Source organism: Chlorocebus sabaeus, chromosome 24 (assembly GCF_047675955.1).
Source record: "Chlorocebus sabaeus isolate Y175 chromosome 24, mChlSab1.0.hap1, whole genome shotgun sequence".
In the NCBI taxonomy this organism is placed as follows: domain Eukaryota; kingdom Metazoa; phylum Chordata; class Mammalia; order Primates; family Cercopithecidae; genus Chlorocebus; species Chlorocebus sabaeus.
This window is the reverse complement of record NC_132927.1, coordinates 7,540,497-7,563,916: the sequence shown is the minus strand read 5'-3', so window position 1 is coordinate 7,563,916 and position 23,420 is coordinate 7,540,497. Positions and strand designations below refer to the sequence as shown.

The following is a 23,420-nucleotide window of genomic DNA, read 5'->3' as shown; positions in this document are numbered from 1 at the left end:
GTATTTGGGCTAGTTCTTTAAGATATATTTTCATCTAGTATTTGAATAACTACTGAATGTGTGAGCTTGTGATATGGTAGTTTTGTTTTCTGTATTACTTAGATAGTTGATTTTCTTCTTGTCAGATGCTAACATCAGAGAAATCGGCCTTGAGGGGGCATTATTGATCTTACTAGACAAAGAGACAGATGAGAGATTATGCCATGATATCAAAGAGACTTTAAATTATATGCTTACATCTATGGCAGTGGAAAAACTCTCCCTGTGGTTAAAACTTTGTAAAGATGTACTTGCTGCATCAGCTGGTAAGTATTGGTCATTAACAGTTAAAATAATAAAATTGAAATTTAAAACTTTACATAAAATTGTTTACCGCTGAGAATTCATCAGTCTTGTCTAACTAGCTGGATTCTGATTGTCTGATTATTGCTTTTCTTCAAATGAAGATTATATTTCTAGTGTTTTAGAATTCTCTTTAATTTGAACAATATAAATCCAATACTTAAACCTGCTTTTTCCCTTTGGCTGTCTTAGATGACTTTCCTATATAAAGCAAACTAAAAAGTAGAGTTATTTCTGCTCTAAAAGGTGTGACTTGATTTATATTGTCCCCATCATTTCTTTTCATACATGCAATATATATTTGAGACCAGGTGCAGTGGCTTACCCCTGTAATCCCAGCACTTTGGGAGGCTGAGGAGACAGATTGCTCAAGTCCACGAGTTTGAGACCACCCTGGCAACGTGGAAAAACACCATCTCTATAAAAAAAAATTTTTTTTTAATTAGCTGGGCCTGATGGCTCACACCTGTAGTCCCAGCTACGCAGGAAGCTAAGATGGGAGGATTGCTTGAGCCCAAGAGGCAGAGGTTGCAGTGAGCCAAGATCATACCACTGCACTCCAGCCTGGGCAATAAAGTAAAACCATGTCTCTACATACATACATACATTCATACATACCCACCCCACCCCTCGCACCATATGAAATTACTTAGTCACCATAAGAGAAAATTACACAAAGTTATGACATTTTGAGCAAGCCAGTTTCACTACATACAATAATGTTAACTTCAAGTAGTATTAGAAAACAGTGTTATTACCCTAATGTCTTTAGTAATACAAGATAATTGTTTATGAGAAAGTATATTTGAATATGTAAAATTCGTATCCTTGGGATAAGAGAGAAAATAAATGAGAGGAAGAAAAAAGAAAAAAACCAGTTCTTTTCTAAGAACTGTACATAATTTATCTGATTTAAGCCTTTAACCCATCCTATGCATAGGCAATTTTATTCTATTTTATAGAAGAGAAAATAGGCCTGGAGAGGTAACCTGCCTGAGGACATAAGACAGATTCAGTCCTACACCTACATAACTTAAAATCTGCAAGCTTTCCACTATACTTCAGTGCTCCCAACTCAGTTGCCCAAGCCTTAGAATTTAATGTAGCTCTCATGTCTGAATTGTGTGATAGGAGAAAAGTTAACATCAAATTCGTGGAATGTTTTGTATTCTCTCCTCTGTCTATCTTCATTCTTATTGATCCCTCTTCCAATAATGTATACTGGCTGTTTCAACTATTACGCTATACATATTTTATTTTTCTAATTTTCTCTTCTGTTCCCCACTACTCAAGAAATTACAAGGACTTCTTTAAAAGAAAATGTCGCCTGAGCCCAGGTGTTCAAGGGTGCAGTGAGCCATGATTGTCTAACAGAGCAAGATCTTGTCTCAAAAAAAAAAAGAGAAAGAAAATATGTGTGTGCATAGATAGACTGGTTACATTTTTCTGGTGTCTCACTTTTTAAAATTTTGCATTCATGCTCCCTGAGCTCGCTCAATTTTATCTTGCCATTAAATCTTCATCTTCTGTTGTGTGGCTCCATACCTTCTCAGGAAAACACCTTCCAGTCTCTGTTAACTTGACCATAACTTTATTTGTGACATCTTTGGTATTCTAACATGTAAAAAAATATTGACATACAGGATAATACAAGAAAACCAGTTTGGTTTGTTTCATAGCATTAGTTCCATTTTCAGTTGTTAAACAGTTTGTAAATGTAACAGTTAATAAGTAGAGGAGATAATTCACTACTCGGTGACTCCAGCTATCGGTACAATTTTGATACTGTAATGATAGCAATGAGTGTATCCTAAGAAAAATGTTTTCAGACAATTTCAGTGGATTCAGGAACCTCCTGAAATCCATACAAGGCTCCAGTGTTAAAACAGCCTTCCCAGTGTATCCCACCCCCACGCCCTACTAGAGAATTTTGAGTCTCCTTAAGTACATCCATCTACCTGCAGGGGATTGATAATTATTTCAGTATCTACTATTGTGTTTGTTTTTTACTTCGAGTATAATTTGACAGCTTTGTCATTTTGACCTGTAACAGTTGTTAGAGTGTCTCCTTTAGACAAATGTAGTTGTCTGTAGTTATTAGACCTAATTATTTGATGTTATTAAAAAGATGATTGATCAGTAGCAATTGGTAATTGAGCAATTCTAGTCGGAATTTGGAGTCGTTTTTGTGTTCCTTTTGATATATATATCTTTCAGTTGATTATAATTACATATGTCCTCCTTTTATAAAAGATTGTGCGGCTATAACTTGTGTGGATACAATGCAAGAAGAAGAAGGAGATAAAGGGGATGATGCCTCAGTCCTGACCACCAGACATGACGAAAAATCCCATCCTTTTACCAATCCTCGATGGGCTACTAGAGTCTTTGCTGCTGAGTGTGTCTGTAGGATAATTAACCAATGTGAGAATGCTAGCAGTGCACATTTTGACATTGCTTTAGCACAAGAAATGAAAAAAAAAGATTCAAGAAGTAAGTGACATAGTGATGAAAACACCAAATGATATGTGTAAAAGTGCTGTCTGCTTACGGTTTTATTATTTTAAAAATGAAACTAGCCACACACTGTGGTTCATACCTACAATCCCAACACTTTGGGAGGCTGAGGCAGGAGGATCACTTGAGCCCAGGAGTTTGAAACCAGCCTAGGCAATAATGAAATGTTGTCTCTATTAAAAATTTTTTTTAATTAGTGGGGCATGGTGGCATGTGCTGATAGTTCCAGCTACTCGGGAGGCTGAGGCAGGAGGATCACTTGAGCTCAGGAGTTCGAGCTTGTAGTGAGCTGTGATCACATCACTTCATGTTTAAATATGTTTGTAATGGTTAAGCTTCTTATATTGGTATTCACAGCATGTGCAATGCATTAAGTTTATAGAAAATAATTGGTTCTTGGGAATTAGTATGAACATTTACTAGTTCTCAAAAATTATTTCCTGGTTTGTAACTTGGGCCAGTTTTTGCTTATAGATTATTTTAATATCGTAGATATTATAATCTGTTATAACTACAAAACATTTGAACTTTTCTCAATGTTAAGTAAACCTGATTGTAAGACCATTTTGATCACCTCTTACTGTTCAGCTGTATTATTTTTACCTATTTATGTTTGTCTTTATGGTTTGATGTCTGATTTTTTAAATTCACTTAAGCTAATATGTTCAAAGATACAATATATATTTGTTCTTTTTTTTTTTTTTTTTGAGACAGCATCTCACTCTGTCACCCAGGCTGGAGTGCAATGGCATGATCACAGCTCACTGTAACCTCAATCTTCCAGGCTCAAGCAATCCTCCCACCCCAGCCTCCCGAGTAACTAGGACAACAGGCATATACCACCATCCCCATCTAATTTTTTAATTTTTCTGTAGAAATGAGATCTTATTATGTTTCCTGGGCTGGTCTCAAACTTCTGGGCTTAAGTGACTCTCCTACCTCAGCCTCCCAAAGTGCTGGGATTATAGGCATTAGCCACCACACCTGTCCACAGTTCACATTTCTAAATTCCTTAGAAGTGTTCTTTACCAGACAAAAGAATTACAAAGCAAAATGTTGCTGTTGCCAGTCTGAGTATGAATTAGGTATCTCTGGTTTAATTATTTTTTAAGTATGTATTTATTGAGTCTCTTGTGAAGAGCACTGTGCCAGATACTTACAGTTGCAAAGCATACATGCTATAGATACTTACTGATTCCTGTGCTCTCAGTTAAAGTTGTAGTTGGCATTTACTAAGATATGTTGATTTCTTCTGTTAAATGATTTTCTTATATCTCTCCACAGGAGATATATTATACCAAACAATGTGTTGTAGGAATTAAAGGAATTCCCATTTATCATTTCTGCAGTTAGAAATGTTTTTTATACTCCCATCATTTGTATATTTGGCAATATATGTAAAAATAAGATATTGTAGTTCATATAAAGAGCCACATACAACTTTTTTTAAAAGGAACATTACGTCTTAGCTTCAACTTGACATAAAGAGAATAAATTTCTGCTTAATTAATCAAAGCCCAAAGTCTCCTCTGTACCAACTAATGTACTTTTATCATAAAATCTGAACAAAATTTTATTGAAGATACTATTAGGACTCTTAAAAAATGCTAATTCTGCCCTGAGTAGCTATAAATACTTATTAGCTTTGGGACAGTTTTTTTGTGTGTATTTACAGTGTACATTAAATCCAGCTTTAAAGTCTCTATTTAACAAACAGTAAAAACAGTATTTCAAGTCAGAGGTACTTAAAGTCTAGGTTATAAAATTAAAGGAGGAAAAATTATCACTTAATGTAAGTCTTAGTTCCAGCACATTTTTTTGATGTTTTCTAATCTTTTTTTCTCCCAATATGTTTTTTAATCTTATAGATGACTTTTTGGTGCTGCATCTTGCTGATTTAATTCGCATGGCTTTTATGGCTGCCACAGATCACAGTGACCAGCTCCGTCTTTCTGGCCTTGAAATGCTGTTAGTTGTTATTCGGCGATTTGCAACTGTTCCAGAACCAGAGTTTCCAGGTCATGTGATTCTGGAACAGTATCAAGCCAATGTAAGCACTTTCTGTTAGAGAATTTTATTATTAAACACACAGATAAAAAATCTATGAGGCCAGGCACAGTGGCTCACGCCTGTAATCCCAGCACTTCAGGAGGCCAAGGCGGGTAGGTAGCTTTGAGCTCAGGAGTTCAAGACTGGGCAGCATGACGAAACCCCATCTCTACCAAAAATACAAAACTAGCTGGCATGGTGGCGTGCACCGGTAGTCTCAGGCTGAGGTGGGAGAATCACTTGAGCCTGGGAGACGGAGGTTGCAGTAAGCTGAGATTGTGCCACTGCACTCCAGCCTGGGTGACAGATCTAGACCCTGTCTAAAAAAAAAAAGTCTGAAACTGTCTGAGGATGGGAAAGTTAAAAAATAGAAGAAGAAGAAGAAGAAGAAGAAGAAAGGGGGAAAGAAAAAGAAAGAGAGGGAGGGAGGGAAGAAAGAAAGGAGGAAGGATCTGTCTATGAACCAAATTGGGATATCACTTCATAAATGAGTGTGTATCTCTGCTAACGTATCACCAGTATAAGCCATATATAGAAAGTACATGTGTTTGAAGAAGAAATCTTTCAGTTAATATTTTATAAAGCTTCAAGTAAAAGCAAAGTACATAAAACATGTCTTTTGGGCGCAGTAGTATGCCTGTAGTCCCAGCTCCTTAGAAGGCTGAGGCAGGAAGATCACTTGAGCCCAGAAGTTCAAGTCCAGTCTGAGCATCATAGGGAAACCCCCATCTCCACAGAGGGGGAAAAAAAAGCCCTATTAAAGAAAACAAAAACAAAAAAAATGAGTGTTTTATAACTTTAAAGGTTAATTTTCGGGGTAGAGGAAGCTGAGCACTGAGACCAAGGGCTAAAGCTGGGAGACTGAAAAAATGCAGACCACCGGGGTACTACTCATTTCTCCAGCTCTGATCTGCTGTTGTACCAGGGGTCTAATCAGGCCTGTGTCTGCCTCCTTCTTGAATAGCCCAGAAAATTCATCTAAACAGCCTTCCTACAGCAACTCCCCGCTCCAGGTGGCCAGACAGGAGTTCCAGGCCAGTGTTGTCTCCCGGGACATTGACACAGCAGCCAAGTTTATTGGTGCTGGGTCAGCTGCAGTTGGTGTGGCTGGTTCAGGGGCTGGCATTGGAGCGGTGTTTGGCATCTTGATTATTGGCTATGCCAGGAATCTGTCTCTCAAGCAGCAACTCTTCTCCTATGCCATTCTGGGCTTTGCCCTGTCTGAGGCCATGGGGCTCTTCTCTTCTGTTTTATGGTCTCCTTCTTCATCCTCTTCATCATGTTAGGCTCCGTGGGGGTCACCTGCCTGTGCCTGCAGCTGCAACTTCAAGCCATTCCTGGTGCTGGGGTGTGCTAAGCTTTACCATTAAACACAGCATTTCTCTAAATAAATAAATAAATAAAGGTTAATTTTCATGATATATATAAACTCCTTCATTTATTTTCTAGACCTAGGAAATCATTCAGATGTCTGTGAAGTTTTTGTTGTTTTTGAGACAAGGTTTTACGCTGTTGCCCAGGCTGGAGTGCAGTGGCATGATTTTGGCTCACTGAAACCTCAAGTAGCTGTAACTACAGCCACACGCCACCATGCTTGGCTAATTTTTGTATTTTTTTTGTAAAGACAGAGTTTTACCATGTTGCCCAAGCTGGTCTCAAACTCTTGGACTGAAGTGATCTGTCTGCTTCCACCTCCAGTGTGCTAGGACTACAGGCATGAGCCACCAGGCCCAGCCCAAGGATTCAGATTTCTATTACTGGTTTTGTAATATTTTTAACTGATTATTTGACTGGTCCATTGAACAATTTAAGAAGAACAAGGAAGATAACAAAATCATCAGCTGTCTTGTAATCCTTTAACAGCATTCATCCAAGGAGATCTCTCTTTATTATTCAGAAGCAACTTCTGATGGCTAGCAGTTAGGGAGTCCAGAGCAGTTCATCAGTTGATTAGTGGTCTTTTTCACTTTGCTCAGCTAATACCAACATATGCTTAGGGACAAAGCAAAATGAAGGGATTAAAGTTACTTGGAACTATCATGTTAGAGGCTGGGCACAATGGCTTACGCCTGTAATCCCAGCACCTTTGGAGTCCGAGGCGGGCGGATCACCTGAGATCAGGTGTTCGAGACCAGCCTGGCCAACGTGGTGAAACCCCATCTCTACTAAAAATACAAAAATGAGCTAGGTGTGGTGGCAGGCTCATGTAATCCCAGCTACTCCGGAGGCTGAGGCAGGAGAATCACTTGAACCCAGAAGGCAGAGATTGCAGTAGCTGAGATCGTGCCATTGCACTCCAGCCTGAGGGACAAGAGCGAGACTTTGTCTCAAAAAAAAGAAGAAAAACTATATTAGAATAAAATATTATAATTCAACTTAATTAAGAGGAGCTCTGTTATATTTTTAGCCCTCTCACAATTGCAAGTGCTAGAAATACAATTAGAACTCAAGCAGAAAAGGAAAATTATTATAGGACTCTCTTAGTTGTCTCTGCTTTCTTCCACAGTGGACTTATTTTCAGGTTTATTCTCTCTAAGTGAAATCAAGATGGCTGTCTTAGCCTACCCAGGGCCTCAGAAAGATACAGTGCTTCTTCCCCAGTACTCCCAGTGAAAATCTTGAGAGCCTTTAGTGTCCCAGCATGAGTCCCTGGAGCCAGGCAACACTGTCAGCTCCAAACCAACAATGTGGATTAAGAGTTTGGGAGAGGCCGGGCATGGTGGCGCACACCTGTAATCCCAGCACTTTGGGAGGAGGCAGGTGGATCACTTGAGGTCAGGAGTTGGAGACCAACCAGCCTGGCCAACATAGTGAAACCCCGTCTCCACTAAAAATACAAAATTAGCTGGTTGTGGTGGCTTGCATCTGTAATCCCAGCTACTTGGGAAACTGAGGCAGGAGAATCACTTGAACCTGGGAGGCGGAGGTTGTAGTGAGCTGAGATTGTGCCACTGCACTCCAGCCTGCCTGGGCGACAGGGCAAGATTCTGTCTCAAAACAAAAAAAAAGAGTTGGGGAGAGAAGATCATTCCCCAAAGGAAAAATTGGGATGTTGTTACCTAAAAACAGGGGAAGATATGCTGGGTAGACAAAACAACAGCTGTCCATAATACCTGTTATAGATAAATAATTTTAAAATAACACTAAAAAGAGGGAGAACTTGTGCTGTCTTACTTATTGATGTTTGATATGTAATTTCTTTCCAGGTAGGAGCAGCACTTAGACCAGCCTTCACTTCAGAGACACCACCTGATGTCACTGCTAAAGCATGTCAGGTAAATGGTTAAAAGATGAAGCTTAAGAAATAATCTTGGGATGCAATCCTCCAGTTAGTATTTTTTACCAATGTTTTTTCTTTATAGATGTCTTACCATCAATCACAGCTTACACTTTTCTTCTTAAATGTAAAGAACTTACTCTTCCTTTTTGATAACTGCATGATAGTCCACTATATAGATATGTTACAATTTTTTTAACCAGTTCCATATTGATGGACACTGGGTTTTTTGTCTTTTGCTATTAGAATAGTGCTGTATGAGTGACCTTGTGCATAGGTCATTTCACTGGGTGTAAGCCTATCTGTGAGATAAATCCCCCAAAATTGAAATGATGGATTCCCCCAAAATTGAATGGATGAATAATTAATAATTGATGGATATTAGAGGTGTTTACCATTTAAATCTCCACCAACAATGTTATACAAGTACCTGTTTTACCACAGTCCCAGCAACATTGTGAGTCATCAAACTTTCAGATTTTTGTCTGTACGAGACAATAAAAGACTATCTCGACATAGTTTTAAATTTGTATTTCAAGTGAGATTGAGCACTTTTTCATATACCTAAGAGCCGTATAATATACAATTTTAAACCGTTGCTTTTCTGAGACTGCATTGTCAAACACTTAATATCCAGCCCTAGGCCAGGTACAGTGGCTCACGCCTGTAATCCCAGCACTTTGGGAGGCCAAGGCAGGTGGATCACTTGAGGTCAGGAGTTAGAGGCCAGCCTGGCCAACATGGTGAAACCCTGTCTACTAAAAGTACAAAAAAATGAGCCAGGCGTGGTGGCAGGTACCTATTGTCCCAGCTGCTCAGGAGGCTGAGGTGGGAGGATCACCTGAACCTGGGAGGTGGAGGCTGCAGTAAGCTGAGATCATGCCACTGCACTCCAGCCTGGGCGACAGAGGGAGACTCCATCTCAAAAAAAAAAAAAAAAAGAATCTAGCCCGGAATGACCTGAGCTAATTGCAAGCAGGACTGATATGAATAAATTAATTATAAACATAGTGGGAAAAACTAATTTTAGTCAGTTCTTTCAACTTTTATTTAATTGTACTTGGGAAATAGTTGAGTGTTTTTACTATTCAGAGAACTATGTTAAATGTTGTATGAATCTCTAATTTATTATAACTTTATTATGTGTGTTCCTGCTGTAAGCCACTTGAAATAGTTTGTGAGATGAGATAATAACTAAATAAATACATAGCAGAGGAAAAATAAATTGTCCTTAGAAAAAGAGAAATATCAGCTGGACACAGTGACTCATTCCTATAATTCCAGCCCTTTGGGAGGCCAAGGCAAGTGGCTCACTTGAGCTCAGGAGTTTGAGACCAGCCTGGGCAACATAGGAAGACCCTTTCTCTATAAAAAATAAAAAATTAGCCAGGCGTGGTGGTATGTGCCTGTGGTCCTGGATACTCAGGAGGCTGAAGTGGGAGGATCCCCTGGGCCGTGGAGGTCAAGGTTGTAGGAGCTGTGATGGCACCCCTGCATTCCAGCCTGGGCTGCAGAGCAAGCTCCTATCCCAAAAAAAGAGAGAGAAATATCATGGCACCTGGACCAAGTGTTTTGCATTGTAGAATTAATGATGTTTTGTTTTTAAGATTAAAAATATACCATCTTCAAAACAATCAAAAATTTTGTTGGGGTTTTATGATTTCATAGCTTCATTTCTCCATATTAATATGTCTAGAACTGTTCAATTTATATGCTCATTAGCACTGATTTCCTTGCTTCAACCTTAGACTTCGTTCCTTTTGGAAATGCTGGCTTTTGACTATCATTATCAGCCTCCTTCCACAGGATTTCTTGAAAGCAATAGCAATATAGTCTCAGTGACTAGATTCTTGAGATGTGAGTGAGCTCTGCTGAACTCACAAGGGAGATTTTTTTTTAAGAGATGGGTTTTTTTGGGTTTTTTTGTTTTAAGAGATGGGGTCTCACTCTGCCAGCGAGTGTAGAGGTCTGGAGTGTAGTGGCTCAATCCTCTCGCTCACTGTGTCCTCAAACTCATGGGCTCATGCAGTCCTCCTGCCCTAGCCTTCTGAGTAGCTAGTACTACAGGTGCACATTACCATGCCCAGCTGATTTTTGTATTTTCTTTTAGACAGAGTTTTGCCATGTTGCCCAGGCTTGTCTCAAACTCCTGAGCTCAAGCAGTCTGCCTGCCTCAGCTCCCAAAGTGCTGGGATTACAGGTACGAGCCACCATGCCCAGCCAAGGGAGATACTTATAATTTTAAAATATAACTTTTAATTTCTTGAAAACTAGGTTTGCAGTGCCTGGATCGCAAGTGGAGTTGTAAGTGACCTTAATGATCTCCGAAGAGTTCATCAGTTGCTTGTTTCATCGTTAACTAAAATACAGGCTGGAAAAGAAGCTCTAAGTCACTTATATAATGAAAGTGCTTCTACCATGGAGATCTTAGCTGTGCTTAAAGCCTGGGCAGAGGTTGGTATTTCTTAATTTATAACTGGAATTTTGGAAGTTGTTAATAAACACCTTAGGCCATAAACTGAAATTTACTGTTTAAAATGAACTACAAATAAGTTCATTTTTAAGTTTAAAAATAATTCCAACCTGTGATATATTTATATGTTAGTATGCTGTTCAAGCATTTTAAAGAGTCTTCCGTAGTCTATTATCTCCTACTTTAAGCAGTGCCGCTTACAAGCCAGAGGGACTTTACAGTAGCCAGTGGAAGTCAACTTTTATTGAATCCTGAATTCTTGGAAATTTGGGTCTTCTCTCAGCTCTGTAGCATGTAATGCTTTCTAATGCTCTTTCATAGAATGATTTTTGAATACTAAGTAGTAGTTATTTTATTTTCCAAGGATAAAGAAATCTTACGGTAAAATGCTTATTTACTTTCCTAATAAAGAAGAAAACAATATTTTTAAATTTACTATGCAATGTTTAAACATTTGCAAAAGTAGACGTAGTAGTATTTATAATGAATCTACATATACCCATCACCCAGCTTCGGCAGTGACCAAACGTGACCAATCTTGGTTCACATATCATTTTTTTGGAGACAGAGTCTTGTTCTATTGACGAGGCTGGGGTGCACTGGAGCAATCTTGGCTCACTGCAACCTCTACCTCCCAGGTTCAAGCGATTCTCGTGTCTCAACCTCCCAAGTAGCTGGGACTGCAGGTATTCACTACCACACCCAGCTAATTTTTGTATTTTTAGTAGAGATGAGGTTTCACCGTGTTGGCCAGGTTGGTCCTGAACTCCTGACCTCAAATGGTCCACTCTCCTCTGCCTCTTAAAGTGCTGAGATTACAAGTATGAGCCACCATGCCTGGCCCAGTTCACATACCATTTTAATGAAGGTATGTAATCTCAGATTTCATCTAAGAGATTAACCAACATGTACAAAAGGGTTTCCTCCAGTAGAGGTATTTTAAACCTGAAAGCTGTAGAATCTTTATTTTTGTCATTATTTATCACAACCTTCATTAGGAAGTAGTTGTGCCTAGATTCAATAAACTGGGTCTGGCCAGGTGCAGTGGCTCATGGTTGTAATCCCAACACTTTAGGAGCCCAAGGCAAGAGGATTACTTGAGGCCAGGAGTTCGAGATCAGCCTGGACAACATACTGAGACCCCATCTCTATATAAAATTTTAATAATAAATAAAATAGGCCAGACACAGTGGTGCACACCTGTAATCCTAGCACTTTGGGAGGCCAAGGTGGGCAAATCACCTGAGATCAGAAGTTCGAGACCAGCCTGGCTAACATGGTGAAACCCCGTTTTTTTTTTGTTTTGTTTTGTTTTTTTTGAGACGGAGTCTTGCTCTGTCGCCCAGGCTGGAGTGCAGTGGCCAGATCTCGGCTCACTGCAAGCTCCGCCTCCCGGGTTCACGCCATTCTCCTGCCTCAGCCTCCCGAGTAGCTGGGACTACAGGCACCCGCCACCTCGCCCGGCTAGTTTTTTGTATTTTTTAGTAGAGACGGGGTTTCACCGTGTTAGCCAGGATGGTCTCGATCTCCTGACCTCGTGATCCACCCGTCTCTGCCTCCCAAAGTGCTGGGATTACAGGCTTGAGCCACCGCGCCCGGCCAGAAACCCCGTTTCTACTGAAAATACAAAAAATTAGCTGGGCATGGTGGCACACGCTGGTAATCCCAGCTACTCGGGAGGCTGAGGCAGGAGAATTGCTTGAAACCAGGAGGCAGAGGTTGCAGTGAGCCGAGATCGCACCATTGCACCCCAGCTTGGGGAACAAGAGCGAAACTCCGTCTCAAAAATAAGAAAACAAATAAATAAAATAGCCTGGGCGTGGTGGCTCACGCCTGTAATCCCAGCACTTTGGGAGACTGAGGCAGGCAGATTACATGAGGTCAGGAGTTCAAGACCAGCCTGATCAACATGGTGAAACCCAATCTCTACTAAAAAATACAAAAGCCAGCCAGGCATGGTGGTGCACGCCTGTAATCCCAGCTACTTGGGAGGCTGAGGCAGGAGAATTGCTTGAACCGGGGAGGTGGAAGTTGTAGTGAGCTGAGATGGCACCACTGCACTCCAGCTTGGGTGACAGAATGAGACTTCTTCTCAAAAAAATAAAAATAAAATAGACTGGATCTAAATCCTGTGCTTTTGCTTAAGCCTGTTACCTCCTCATATTACTTCTTCAATAAAGATAAATAATGACTGACCAGTATATATCTGGGAAGTCTAGGGCAATACCATAGAATCTATAATCAGACACATTCATGTTTGAATATTCATACTGTTTTGTGTATATAGATATAAATGGCCTCACATAAGTTCTTCAGTTTTGCCACCAGATTAGTTTGCCCAAAACTTAGGTTTTTTCAGAGCTTTTTGGATTTTGGAGTTGTAGATAAAGGAATAGTGCATGTTATACACTGTGTTGCATACTTTAACATTCTATAATCCATGTTAAATCTATTTGTGTACACTTTGTAGAGATTTAGTGATACGTTTGAATGAAAATATTTTCAATATTTCAGTTAAGAGATGGCTACCTGTAGCCATATGTTAAGATGGATTATTAGGCCATACCAGGCTTAGTGAGAAAGAGTGCCGTGATATAGTATTATGATTGTAAATGTGAGAAGTGGCATCATATTTACCAGATATTTGTTATCCCTAATGCATCTCATTGAAGATAGTATTTTTGACTCTTTCTACCCCAGTTTTCTGTGTGTAGTTACACAGACAGGCCTTCTTGATATCACAGTGCATTTCAAGTCCAGTATGCTCAAAGGTAAGTCTGTCTCTTCAGGAAAATATAAACATTTTATAGTACCTTTTCAGCAGATAAAAGATTTCCTGTTTTTAAATTAACGTTTAACAGGTCTACATAATTGCTGTGCAAAGACATAAAAACCACAGACAACCTCTGAAGACTACCAGCAGTTTAGAGGACAGTATCAGAAATGGATCATGTTCATCAGATGGACTTCTTGACTTAGTCTATGCAGATCTTGGCACACTAAGCAGACTCTGGCTTGCTGCACTTCAGGATTTTGCTCTTTTAACTTTGCCTTCAGAATTTGCCTCCCAACTTCCTGCTGAAGGTAAGGAGGTAAAATACTTAGATAATTCCTAGAGTGACAGTAACACATTTTCTTTTTTTTTGAGACAGGGTCTTACTTTGTTTCCCAGGCTGGAGTGCATTGGTGCAATTTTGGCTCACTGCAGTCTCTGCCTCCTGGGCTCAGGCAATCCTCCCACCTCAGCCTCCCAAGTAGCAAGGACTACAGGCATACACCACCACGCCCAGCTAATTTTTGTGTATTTCGCAGAGATGGGGTTTTGCCTTGTTGCCAGGCTATTCTCAAACTTATATAATCCCAGCAATTCAGGAAGCTGAGGTGGGCAGATCACTTGAAGTCAGGAGTTCGAGACCAGCATGGCCAACATGGTGAAACCCCGTCTCTACTAAAAACGCAAAAGTTAGCCAAGTGTGGTGGCTAGTGCCCGTAATCCCTGCAACTCAGGAGGCTGAGGCAGGAGGATTGCCTGAACCTGGGAGGCAGAGGTTGCAATGAGTTGAGATCGTGCCTCTGCACTCCAGCCTAGGTGACAAGAGTAAGACTCTGTCTCAAAAAAAAAAAGAAAGGCTACACCCACCAGCAACTTGTTTTCATTTCTCCACACTGCATTATCATACTTAATAATTTTTGCCAATCTGATGGCTATGAAATATTTCATTGTTTTATTTTCTTATTTCCTTGATTAAGAGTCTTTAAATTGCTTCTTCCATAAATAATTTAGTCATAATCTTTGCCCATCTGCTATTTGGTATTTATTTTGTTATAAGATACAATGAATCTTTCTGAGTTTTTCTTCAAAAGGTTTAGCCTGTTAACTTCCTTACCCTTTGTTCTCAAACTCAACTTTCTTGTTTCTCCTTGCCTCTAGTTACTGTAAACACCCTACCCCCTTCCCGTCACTTTTAATTGGTAACTCACATCTGTTCCTTTGGTTACCTGTACCCATTGTTCCAAAACTGCACGTCCCAGTTGCTCCACCACTGGACCTCATGTTCCCCTCTGTTCCATATTTAGAAAAATATTTACAAGTAGCCAGTCGGGTCAGCTCAGATTGTGCAGTCCAACCCCAGCCCATGGGGGAAGAACACAAAGATACAGATTGCATTAAGGATATAAAAACCCCCTTGTCTCCTTTGTTCCGTGTGCACTTGCAATCTTAATTGGCGCGAGTGACACCCTTTTGCAAAAGTAAATTGCCTTGCTGAGGAAACTGAAATTATATCTGAGTGCTGTTTCTTTTGCAGCATCAGAAATTCATTTATAACAATTGTTTTCGGCTGGGCGCGGTGGCTCAAGCCTGTAATCCCAGCACTTTGGAAGGCCGAGGTGGGTGGATCACGAGGTCAGGAGATCGAGACCATCCTGGCAAACACAGTGAAACCCCGTCTCTACTGAAAAATACAAAAAACTAGCCGGGCGAGGTGGTGGGCACCTGTAGTCCCAGCTACTCGGGAGGCTGAGGCAGGAGAATGGTGTAAACCCAGGAGGCAGAGCTTGCAGTGAGCTGAGATCTGGCCACTGCACTCCAGCCTGGGCGACAGAGCGAGACTCCGTCTCAAAAAAAAAAAAAGACAATTGTTTTCTTCCTGATTGTGTAATCCTTTATATATATACACAACACTATTCCTTTGTGGTTGCATGTCTTACAAGTATTTTCTCTCAGTCTGTAACTTGTCCTTTTCTTTTACCTTTTTTAAACTAATGGAAGTTCGGTGTGATGTAGTACACCTGTAGTCCCAGCTACTCAGAAGGCTGATGTGGGAAGATCCCATGAGCCCAGGAGTTGGAGGCTGCAGGCAGCTATGATTGTGCCACTGCACTCCAGTCCGGGTGACAGAGCAAGTCCCTCTCTTTAAAAAAAAAAAAAAAAAAAAAAATTAAGGAATGTAATCAGTCATTTATGGTTTGTGTTTTTGTATGTTACCACATACATTTTTAAACTTAAGATCATAAAGATATATAAGCTTTACAGTTTTGCCTTTTACATTTGAACTTTGGTAGAACTGGAATTTATTTTGTGTGTGTGGAATAGGGATAGGGTTCTTATTTTTAGTCAGTTACTAATACTGCATTTTATGGGTTGGTTACTTTGTAGCCACTCTTAATCTTCTTCATGTTATTCCAAAATGTCTTAGCTGTCATTGTATTTTTACTTTTTGAAATGAATTTTAGGAAGAGTCTGTAAAGTTCTACTGGTTTTGTGTGTGTGTATTTGGTTTGTTTGTGTGTTTTTAGAGACAGGGTCCTGCTGGGTTGCCCAGGCTGGAGTACAATGACTGTTCACAGGAGCAATCATAGTGCACTACAGCTGGGCTCAAGCTGATCCTCCCACCTCACCCTCCTAAGCAGCTGGGACTATGGTGTACACTATGGTGCGCACCCTAGTCCTATTAGAATTTTCGTTGGAATTATATACAAAAAGATATGTGGAGTGTTTGTTGTACTTTTCAGTAGCATTAAAATTGAAACAAAGTGAAAATAAGCTGATTTACTTACACAACAGAAAAATGAATGACAGACATATAGCAACTGTAAGTAAATCTTAAAAACATAATGTTAAGTGAAAAAATATTTATTTATTTATTTATTTATTTATTTATTTATTTTTGAGACAGAGTCTTGCTCTGTGACCCAGTCTGGAGGGCAGTGACTTGATCTTGGCTCACTGCAACCTCCACCTCCTGGGTTCAAGCGATTCTCTTGCCTCAGCCTCCCAAGTAGCTAGGACTATAGGTGTGCACTACCACGCCCAGCTAATTTTTGTATTTTTAGTAGAGACAGGGTTTCTACATGTTAGCCAGGCTGGTCTCGAGCTCCTGACCTCAGGTGATCTGCCTGCCTCAGCCTCCCACAGTGCTGGGATTACAGGCATGAGCCACTGTGCCTGGACAGAAAAAATAAAGGATGCATGTAAGCCAGGCATGGTAGTACATGCTGGTAGTCTCAGCTACTCAGGAGGCTGAAGTGGAAGGGTCATTTGAGCTCAGGAGTTCAGGGCCAACCTGGACAACATAGTGAAACCCCATCTCCAAAAAAAAAACGGATACATACGGTGTGATGCCTTTTAAGTAAACTTTTAAACACACAAAAAAATAGCATATGTTATTAATGAATGCATAGATTATTGTGAAAGTATAAGACCATATCTAGGAGTCATTCTTACTGGCTTGAGGAAAGTAGTCATGGAAGGAGGGGCAAGAATTAGTGGTATAACAGTTTTAGGTTTTTCAAGGAAAAAATTGGCCAGGTGCGGTGGCTCACACCTGTAATCCCAACACTTTAGGAGGCCGAGGTGGGCGAATTGCCTGAGCCCAGGAGTTCAAGACCAACCTGGGCAACATGATGAAACCCCATCTCTACTAAAATACAAAAAATTAGCCAGGCGTGGTGGTGCACACCTGTGGTCCCAGCTACTCAGGAGGCTGAGGCGGGAGAATCGCTTGAACCCAGAAGTTAGAGGTTGCAGTGAGCCGAGATCTCGCCCATTCCAGCCTGGGCGACAGAGTGAGATTCCATCTGAAAAAAAAGAAAAAAAATTAAGAGAGGTTTAAAAAGAAAATCAGGGAAAATGTTAATGTTCCATCTTGGAAGTGGGTAAATGAGTATTGGTATTTATTTTAATCACACATATACACATATTTTGTTTTTAAATGTTTATGATTAAATTATAAAAAGTTACAAATTAGGCTGAAAACTTTTTATGAAGTTAAAAGTAGATGAGCCCTATGACCTATCAGTTGTACTTCCAATAAAAATAAGAACGTTGATAACAGAATACTGATAACATAGCAGCATGAATGAATCTCTAAAAATGTTGTTAGGTTATTTTGTTAACAAAATATTAGTCGCAAATAAGTACATGTGAATATGTGATTCTATTTATATGAAGTTGAAGAGTAGGCAAAACTAATCTGTGCTGATAAAAACTAGAAAGTAGTTGCCTTAGGGTATAGGGAACTGACTGAAAAAGGGTACGAAGGAACTTTCAGAGTGATGGAAATGGTCTATATCTTGTAACAGAAAAAAGAGAAAATACATTGGCAGCTAATCTCTTATTTCTCCTGAAACTGTTTGCTTTAGGCGGTGCTTTCTACACAGCAGAGACTAGTGAAAATGCAAAATTGCAGTATTACAACTCCTGGGCACTTATCCTCCATGCTACGGCATTGTGGCTTACAAGCACGGGCTTTGTTGTTGCTGACCCAGATGAAGGAGCATCTGATCTCTCCAGGCCTGTAACACCAACTTCCATGTGTCAGGGTTCATCTTCTGGGGCTACCATAAAGTCCCCTGAGGATGTCTATACTGATAGATTCCATCTGATTTTAGGTCAGTTAAATCACTTATAGAAGTTTACAACCCTCGGGTTTGTTTTTTTTTTTTTTTGATATGGAGTTTCACTCTTTTGCCCAGGCTGGAGTGCATTGGCACGATTTCAACTCAAGCCCACAATTATTGTCAATTAAAAATATAAATATAAATAAATTACTTGAGCTCTCTGCTCATTTATCTCAGAATTAGTATCAATAATAGTGCCTACTTTGTCAACTGTTAGGATAATTTAATAAAAAGATGTATGTCAAAGCACAGTGACTGATACGTAATGATCACCCAATAAATTTTAGCCAAAGTAAAGTTGTAAAACTCCATATGTTTTCTGGTGCAATTTTATTGTAATTTTTGCAACTTTGAACTGTTTCATAGCAACTAAGCAACTAGTGCACAGGCCTAGTTTAGTTTTTTGGGTTTTTTTTTGTTTTTTTTTTTTTTTCATTGAGACAAGAGTTTTGCTCTTGTTGCCCAGGCCAGAGTGCAATGGAGCAGTCTCAGCTCACCACAACCTCTGCCTCCTGGGTTCAAGCGATTCTCCTGCCTCAGCCTCCCGAATAGCTGGGATTACAGGCGTGTGCCACCATGCCCAGCTAATTTTGTATTTTTAGTCGAGACGGGATTTCTCCATGTTAGGCTGGTCTGAAACTCCCAACCTCGGGTGATCCACCACGCCCAGCATAGATTATTCTTCTTGTACATGTAGATAGAAACAAACTATTAAGTGACTTGTCTTGTCATTTAGTTGTTTAGTCTTAAATTCATTGTGATTTATTTGTATTACCTTTTTACTGTTTGTTTATATATCTTACCAAAATATAAGATTAATTACTTAATTTCATAAACTAATAATTTGAAAGAAGCCTCCTCTTTTTTTGCTTTCCACAGGAATCAGCGTGGAATTTCTATGTTCCTTGCGTTCAGATGCAACCATGGAAAGCATAACTGCTTGTTTACATGCATTGCAAGCCCTTCTAGATGTACCTTGGCCCAGATCAAAAATTGGCAGTGATCAGGTGATTTATCTGGGGTTTTTTTTGTAAGGCTTCTGTAGACTTTAAGGAAGAGAAACATGTTCAGGTTTCTATAGTTAACAGAGAGTAAACACAGAGAAATTTTTTTTTAAAACCATACGGCCACACAGCTAGGCCTTGGAACCAGAATGCCATAAGCGTATGTGTTGACCCAGAAACAATCATGCCTCTGACTCTGCCACTTTTCTGTCTCTGCTGCTTTCTGCAATGATGGGAGAGTTCTATATTGCATTCTTCAGCACAGTAGCCACTAATTACATGTGGCATTTATTCTTTGTGTCTTTTTGCATCTGCATACCCTGCTCTTTGTGTATATACCTGTATCTTATATTCCATTCCCCAAGAGAGAATCTAATGGGTTCATGTAGTTACTGTCCATTACAAAGTATTCCTGTTGGCTGAGTTCTCCCTCTAGGTCTTTTTAAGAGATTGCTGGCTAATCTTTAGATGGAGTCAGGCACTAATATCTGACTTGGGTGTGGCCATGGGAAAAGGGTTCCTATACAAAGTATGGTACTTCCCTTTGACTGCTTTTCTCAAGGGCAAGTATGCATTGGGCAGATACTTTTGATATCATGCTTTATGTAGTATATTTCTTTTGTTATTGACTCTTGGATGTTGAGATAAGTGAGTAGTATAATTTCTTCTGCATAGACTGTCTATTATTTAAGTGTTTAATGCTATTATTAGGTTTAAAGCATTAATCAGGTTGAGACAGGGTTTCACCATGTTGGCCAGGCTTGATCTCGAACTCCTGGCCTCAAGTAATCCACCCACCTCGGCCTCCCAAAGTGCTGGGATTGCAGGCGTGAGCCACTGTGCCTGGCCTCTGACATTGATTTAAAATGGAGCAAGTGTTACTTAACTTTATTGCACTAAAGCAATTTGTTACATTCTCTTTTTCTGAATTTTGTCATGGCATTTAGCATTGGTATTTTTTACAAAAAAAAAAATGTATAATTTCTAATACAGTGTTCTCTACATGATTTCTATGATAGGACTTGGGTATAGAATTACTGAATGTTCTACATCGAGTAATTTTAACCAGAGAATCACCTTCCATTCAGTTGGCTTCACTTGAAGTGGTAAGGCAGATTATCTGTGCTGCTCAAGAACATGTGAAGGAAAAAAGACGAAGCGCAGAAGGTAAATATTAACCTTTAATGCCGAGTTGATCAAATAGCATCATTCTTTTGTAAAGTATTGTTTAATATATCTTTATAGTTTTGATCATCTTTTGTGTGTAGTACAAATAAAACATGTCTAGGCATGGCCTTGTTTTACTTTTTGTGCTCTGCACATTCAGAGAAACTTCCCTAGTAATAAACTATAGAAATGATCCCTGAAAGTAGAGTCTTTAAGCATGGCTTTATTTATTTGTTTATTTATTTAGTAAGACAAGGTCTCACTCCAGTTGCCCAACTGGAGTGCAGTGGCATGATCTCGGCTCACTGCAGCCTTGACCTCCCAGGCTCAGGTGATTCTCCCACCTTAACCTCCTGAGTAGCTGGGACTACAGGCACATGCCACCATGCCTGGCTAATTTTTTTGTATTTTTTAGTAGATACAGGATGTGGCCATGTTGCCCAGCCTTGTCTCTCGAACTCCTAGACTCAGGCAATCCACTCACCTTGGCCTTCCAGAGTGCTGGGATTACTGGCATGAGCCATCATGCCCAGCCTGGCATGGTTTTAAATCCTCTCATTCACCTCTGCATGTTAGTTTAGATATCGTCAGTAGTTAAACTACTATTCTCTGGGTGAAATGAGAATTTTAACAAAACCTGGAAGAAATAAATCCCTTACACTACTAGAGTACTTGCTTTAGCTATGTTTACCAGTGTGCATGGAAAGAACTTATGTTTGCAGATTGCTCATTTACAAGTCTAATATGGTATTGGAGAGTTTACCACTTAAGATTATAGTTGGCTACATATTATAGAAAACCTAATATAACAGTGGATTTAAACCCCAAAGATTTATTTGCTCATCTAAATAGGTGGCCAGAGATAGAGAGTCTAGGGCTGATATGGCACCTTCTTAAAGACATTAAGGACGTGACTTTCTTCCTGTCCAGCCACCATCGATACCTAAGATCACATGGTACTTTCTGGAGCCCTAGCTATCAGGTTTACAGTCTTAACAGCAAGAAGGAGTTAACCAGGCAATATTGTAAGACTGACAGGATTAAAAAGACTTCTTTTGACCAATTGCAATAGGAAGTCATAATAAAGATGATTACTTTTCCCTTCATAACTTCTTTCTCTCTTAGTCTTTCACACCCAAAATTTAGTCATTAAATATATTTCCGAGCCGGGCGCGGTGGCTCACACCTGTAATCCTGGCACTTTGGGAGGCCGAGGCGGCCAGATAGCTTGAGGTCAGGAGTTCGAGACCAGCCTGACCAACATGGTGAAACCTCATCTCTACTGAAAATACAAAAATTAGCCGGGCATGGTGGTGCATGCCTGTAATCCCAGCTACTCGGGAGGCTGAGGCAGGAGAATCGCTTGAAACTGGAAGACAGAGGTTGCAGTGAGCCGAGATCATGCCATTGCACTCCAGACTGGGTGACAGAGTTAGACTCAGTCTCAAAAAAATAAAATAAATGTATTTCCTGTAACAGGATTTAACTAAATTGCCATCTACCAGAAGCAAAGCAAGCACAAAGTATTTATTAAACACTGTTCTTTCTGTCTTTTAGTTGATGATGGGGCTGCTGAAAAGGAAACTCTGCCAGAGTTTGGAGAGGGAAAGGACACCGGAGGACTTGTACCTGGGAAGTCTTTGGTCTTTGCAACACTAGAATTGTGTGTATGCATTCTAGTTAGAGAGCTCCCAGAATTAAATCCTAAATTGACAGGTAGCCCAGGAGTAAAAGCTAGGAAGCCACAGATGCTATCAGAAGATGGAAGTAGATTGGTTTCAGCTGCGTTGGTTATCCTTTCCGAACTTCCTGCAGTGTGCTCTCCTGAAGGTATGCTGTGGTATGTGATTGCTTGACTTGACCTAGAAGAGAAATGGTTTTAATAGGTAATGGAGTCTAGTTGCTAATCTTTTTCTTTTTAAATGAATGCTGACCCAAACATTTGGGTATTGTCTGTAATCCTCTAAGATTAGGATTACATTTTAATAAATTGTTTTACTAAAAGTAAAAATATAGAGGGCCAGGCACAGTGGCTCACATCTGTAATCCCAGCACTTTGGAAGGCCAAGGTGAGTGGATCGCCTGAGGTCAGGAGTTCGAGACCAGCCTGACCAACGTGGTGAAACCCCGTCTCTACGAAAAATACAAAATTAGCCAGACGTTTTGGCACATGCCTATAATCCCAGAGGCTAAGGCAGGAGAATCGCTTGAACTTGGGAGTTGGAGGTTGCAGTGAGCCAGGATCATGCCATTGCACTCCAGCCTGGACAACAAGAGTAAAATTACGTCTGGAAAAAAAAAAAAAAGAGAGAGAGTGAAAATATAGAGATAGCAAGTATTATAAATAGATATGCTCTTCTATGATTGACAGTACTTCAGTCAGTGGCAATTATTAGTGCTTGGGCATGTTTTGGTATACAATTTCTAACAGACTTTTCCTGCCTCAGTGATGGCAGAAGTTTGTCATTGTATCTGGTTCTGTTTGGAATTGACTCCATACTCTTTGTTGTTGTTGTTTGTTTGACACAGGTACTTTCTCTGTCACCCAGGCCAGAGTGCAGTGGAACAATCATAGTTCACTGTAACCTTAAACTCCTGGGCTTAAGCAATCCTCCTGCCTTCGCCTCCTGAGTAGTTAGGACTCAGGCCTGTGCCACCATACCTGGCTAACTTTTTTTTTTTTAATTTTTTGTAGAGATGGGGTCTTGCTGGGTTGCCCAAGCTGGTCTTGACCTCCTGGCCTCAAGTGATCCTCCCTCCTTGGCATCCCAAAGTGCTGGGACTACAGGTGTGAGCCACCATGCCCAGCAAGTTCATACTCTTTAACATGGCATTTAAGGCTCTCTGTGTAGCTCTGCTAAGTCGTTACCTTTTTTCAGTTCCTTCTTTGCAAATCCTAAACCCAAGAGGCTTCATGTTCATCCTTGTTCTGTACTACCATGTCATTACTTGATCGAAATGACCTTTATCTGCTTTTAAAGATTTTTCTTTCTTCATGGTTCAACTGCAGGCCTACTTCAGGTATAAAGGCTTCTCTAAAAACTCTAGCTCATCTGAGTTTTGTTTTTTCATGTATATGCATGTGTTATTTCCATATGTAGGTCTGTAGCTTTTTTTTTTTTTTTTTTTTTGAGACGGAGTCTGGCTCTGTCGCCCAGGCTGGAGTGCAGTGGCTGGATCTCAGCTCACT

General features: G+C 40.1%; 1 protein-coding gene and 2 pseudogenes across 5 annotated transcripts in view; 2 read left to right on the top strand and 1 right to left on the bottom strand.

The window, feature by feature from the left end:
- The window catches only part of HEATR5A (HEAT repeat containing 5A), a 156,146-nt gene that overhangs the window by 119,878 nt on the left and 12,848 nt on the right, over nucleotides 1–23,420 (top strand). For all 5 annotated transcript variants that reach the window (XM_073010895.1, XM_073010893.1, XM_073010892.1 and 2 more), the window contains 10 exons: nucleotides 126–305; nucleotides 2,596–2,835; nucleotides 4,728–4,909; nucleotides 8,115–8,183; nucleotides 10,460–10,639; nucleotides 13,520–13,742; nucleotides 17,802–18,050; nucleotides 18,939–19,066; nucleotides 20,083–20,230; nucleotides 21,788–22,060. In XM_073010895.1, coding sequence (XP_072866996.1) covers nucleotides 126–305; nucleotides 2,596–2,835; nucleotides 4,728–4,909; nucleotides 8,115–8,183; nucleotides 10,460–10,639; nucleotides 13,520–13,742; nucleotides 17,802–18,050; nucleotides 18,939–19,066; nucleotides 20,083–20,230; nucleotides 21,788–22,060 — 1,872 coding nt within the window. The remainder of the gene's footprint in view (nucleotides 1–125; nucleotides 306–2,595; nucleotides 2,836–4,727; nucleotides 4,910–8,114; nucleotides 8,184–10,459; nucleotides 10,640–13,519; nucleotides 13,743–17,801; nucleotides 18,051–18,938; nucleotides 19,067–20,082; nucleotides 20,231–21,787; nucleotides 22,061–23,420) is intronic.
- On the top strand, nucleotides 4,918–8,100 carry LOC140710070 (ATP synthase F(0) complex subunit C1, mitochondrial pseudogene; annotated as a pseudogene).
- LOC140710155 (small nucleolar RNA U3) lies at nucleotides 20,367–20,442 on the bottom strand (annotated as a pseudogene).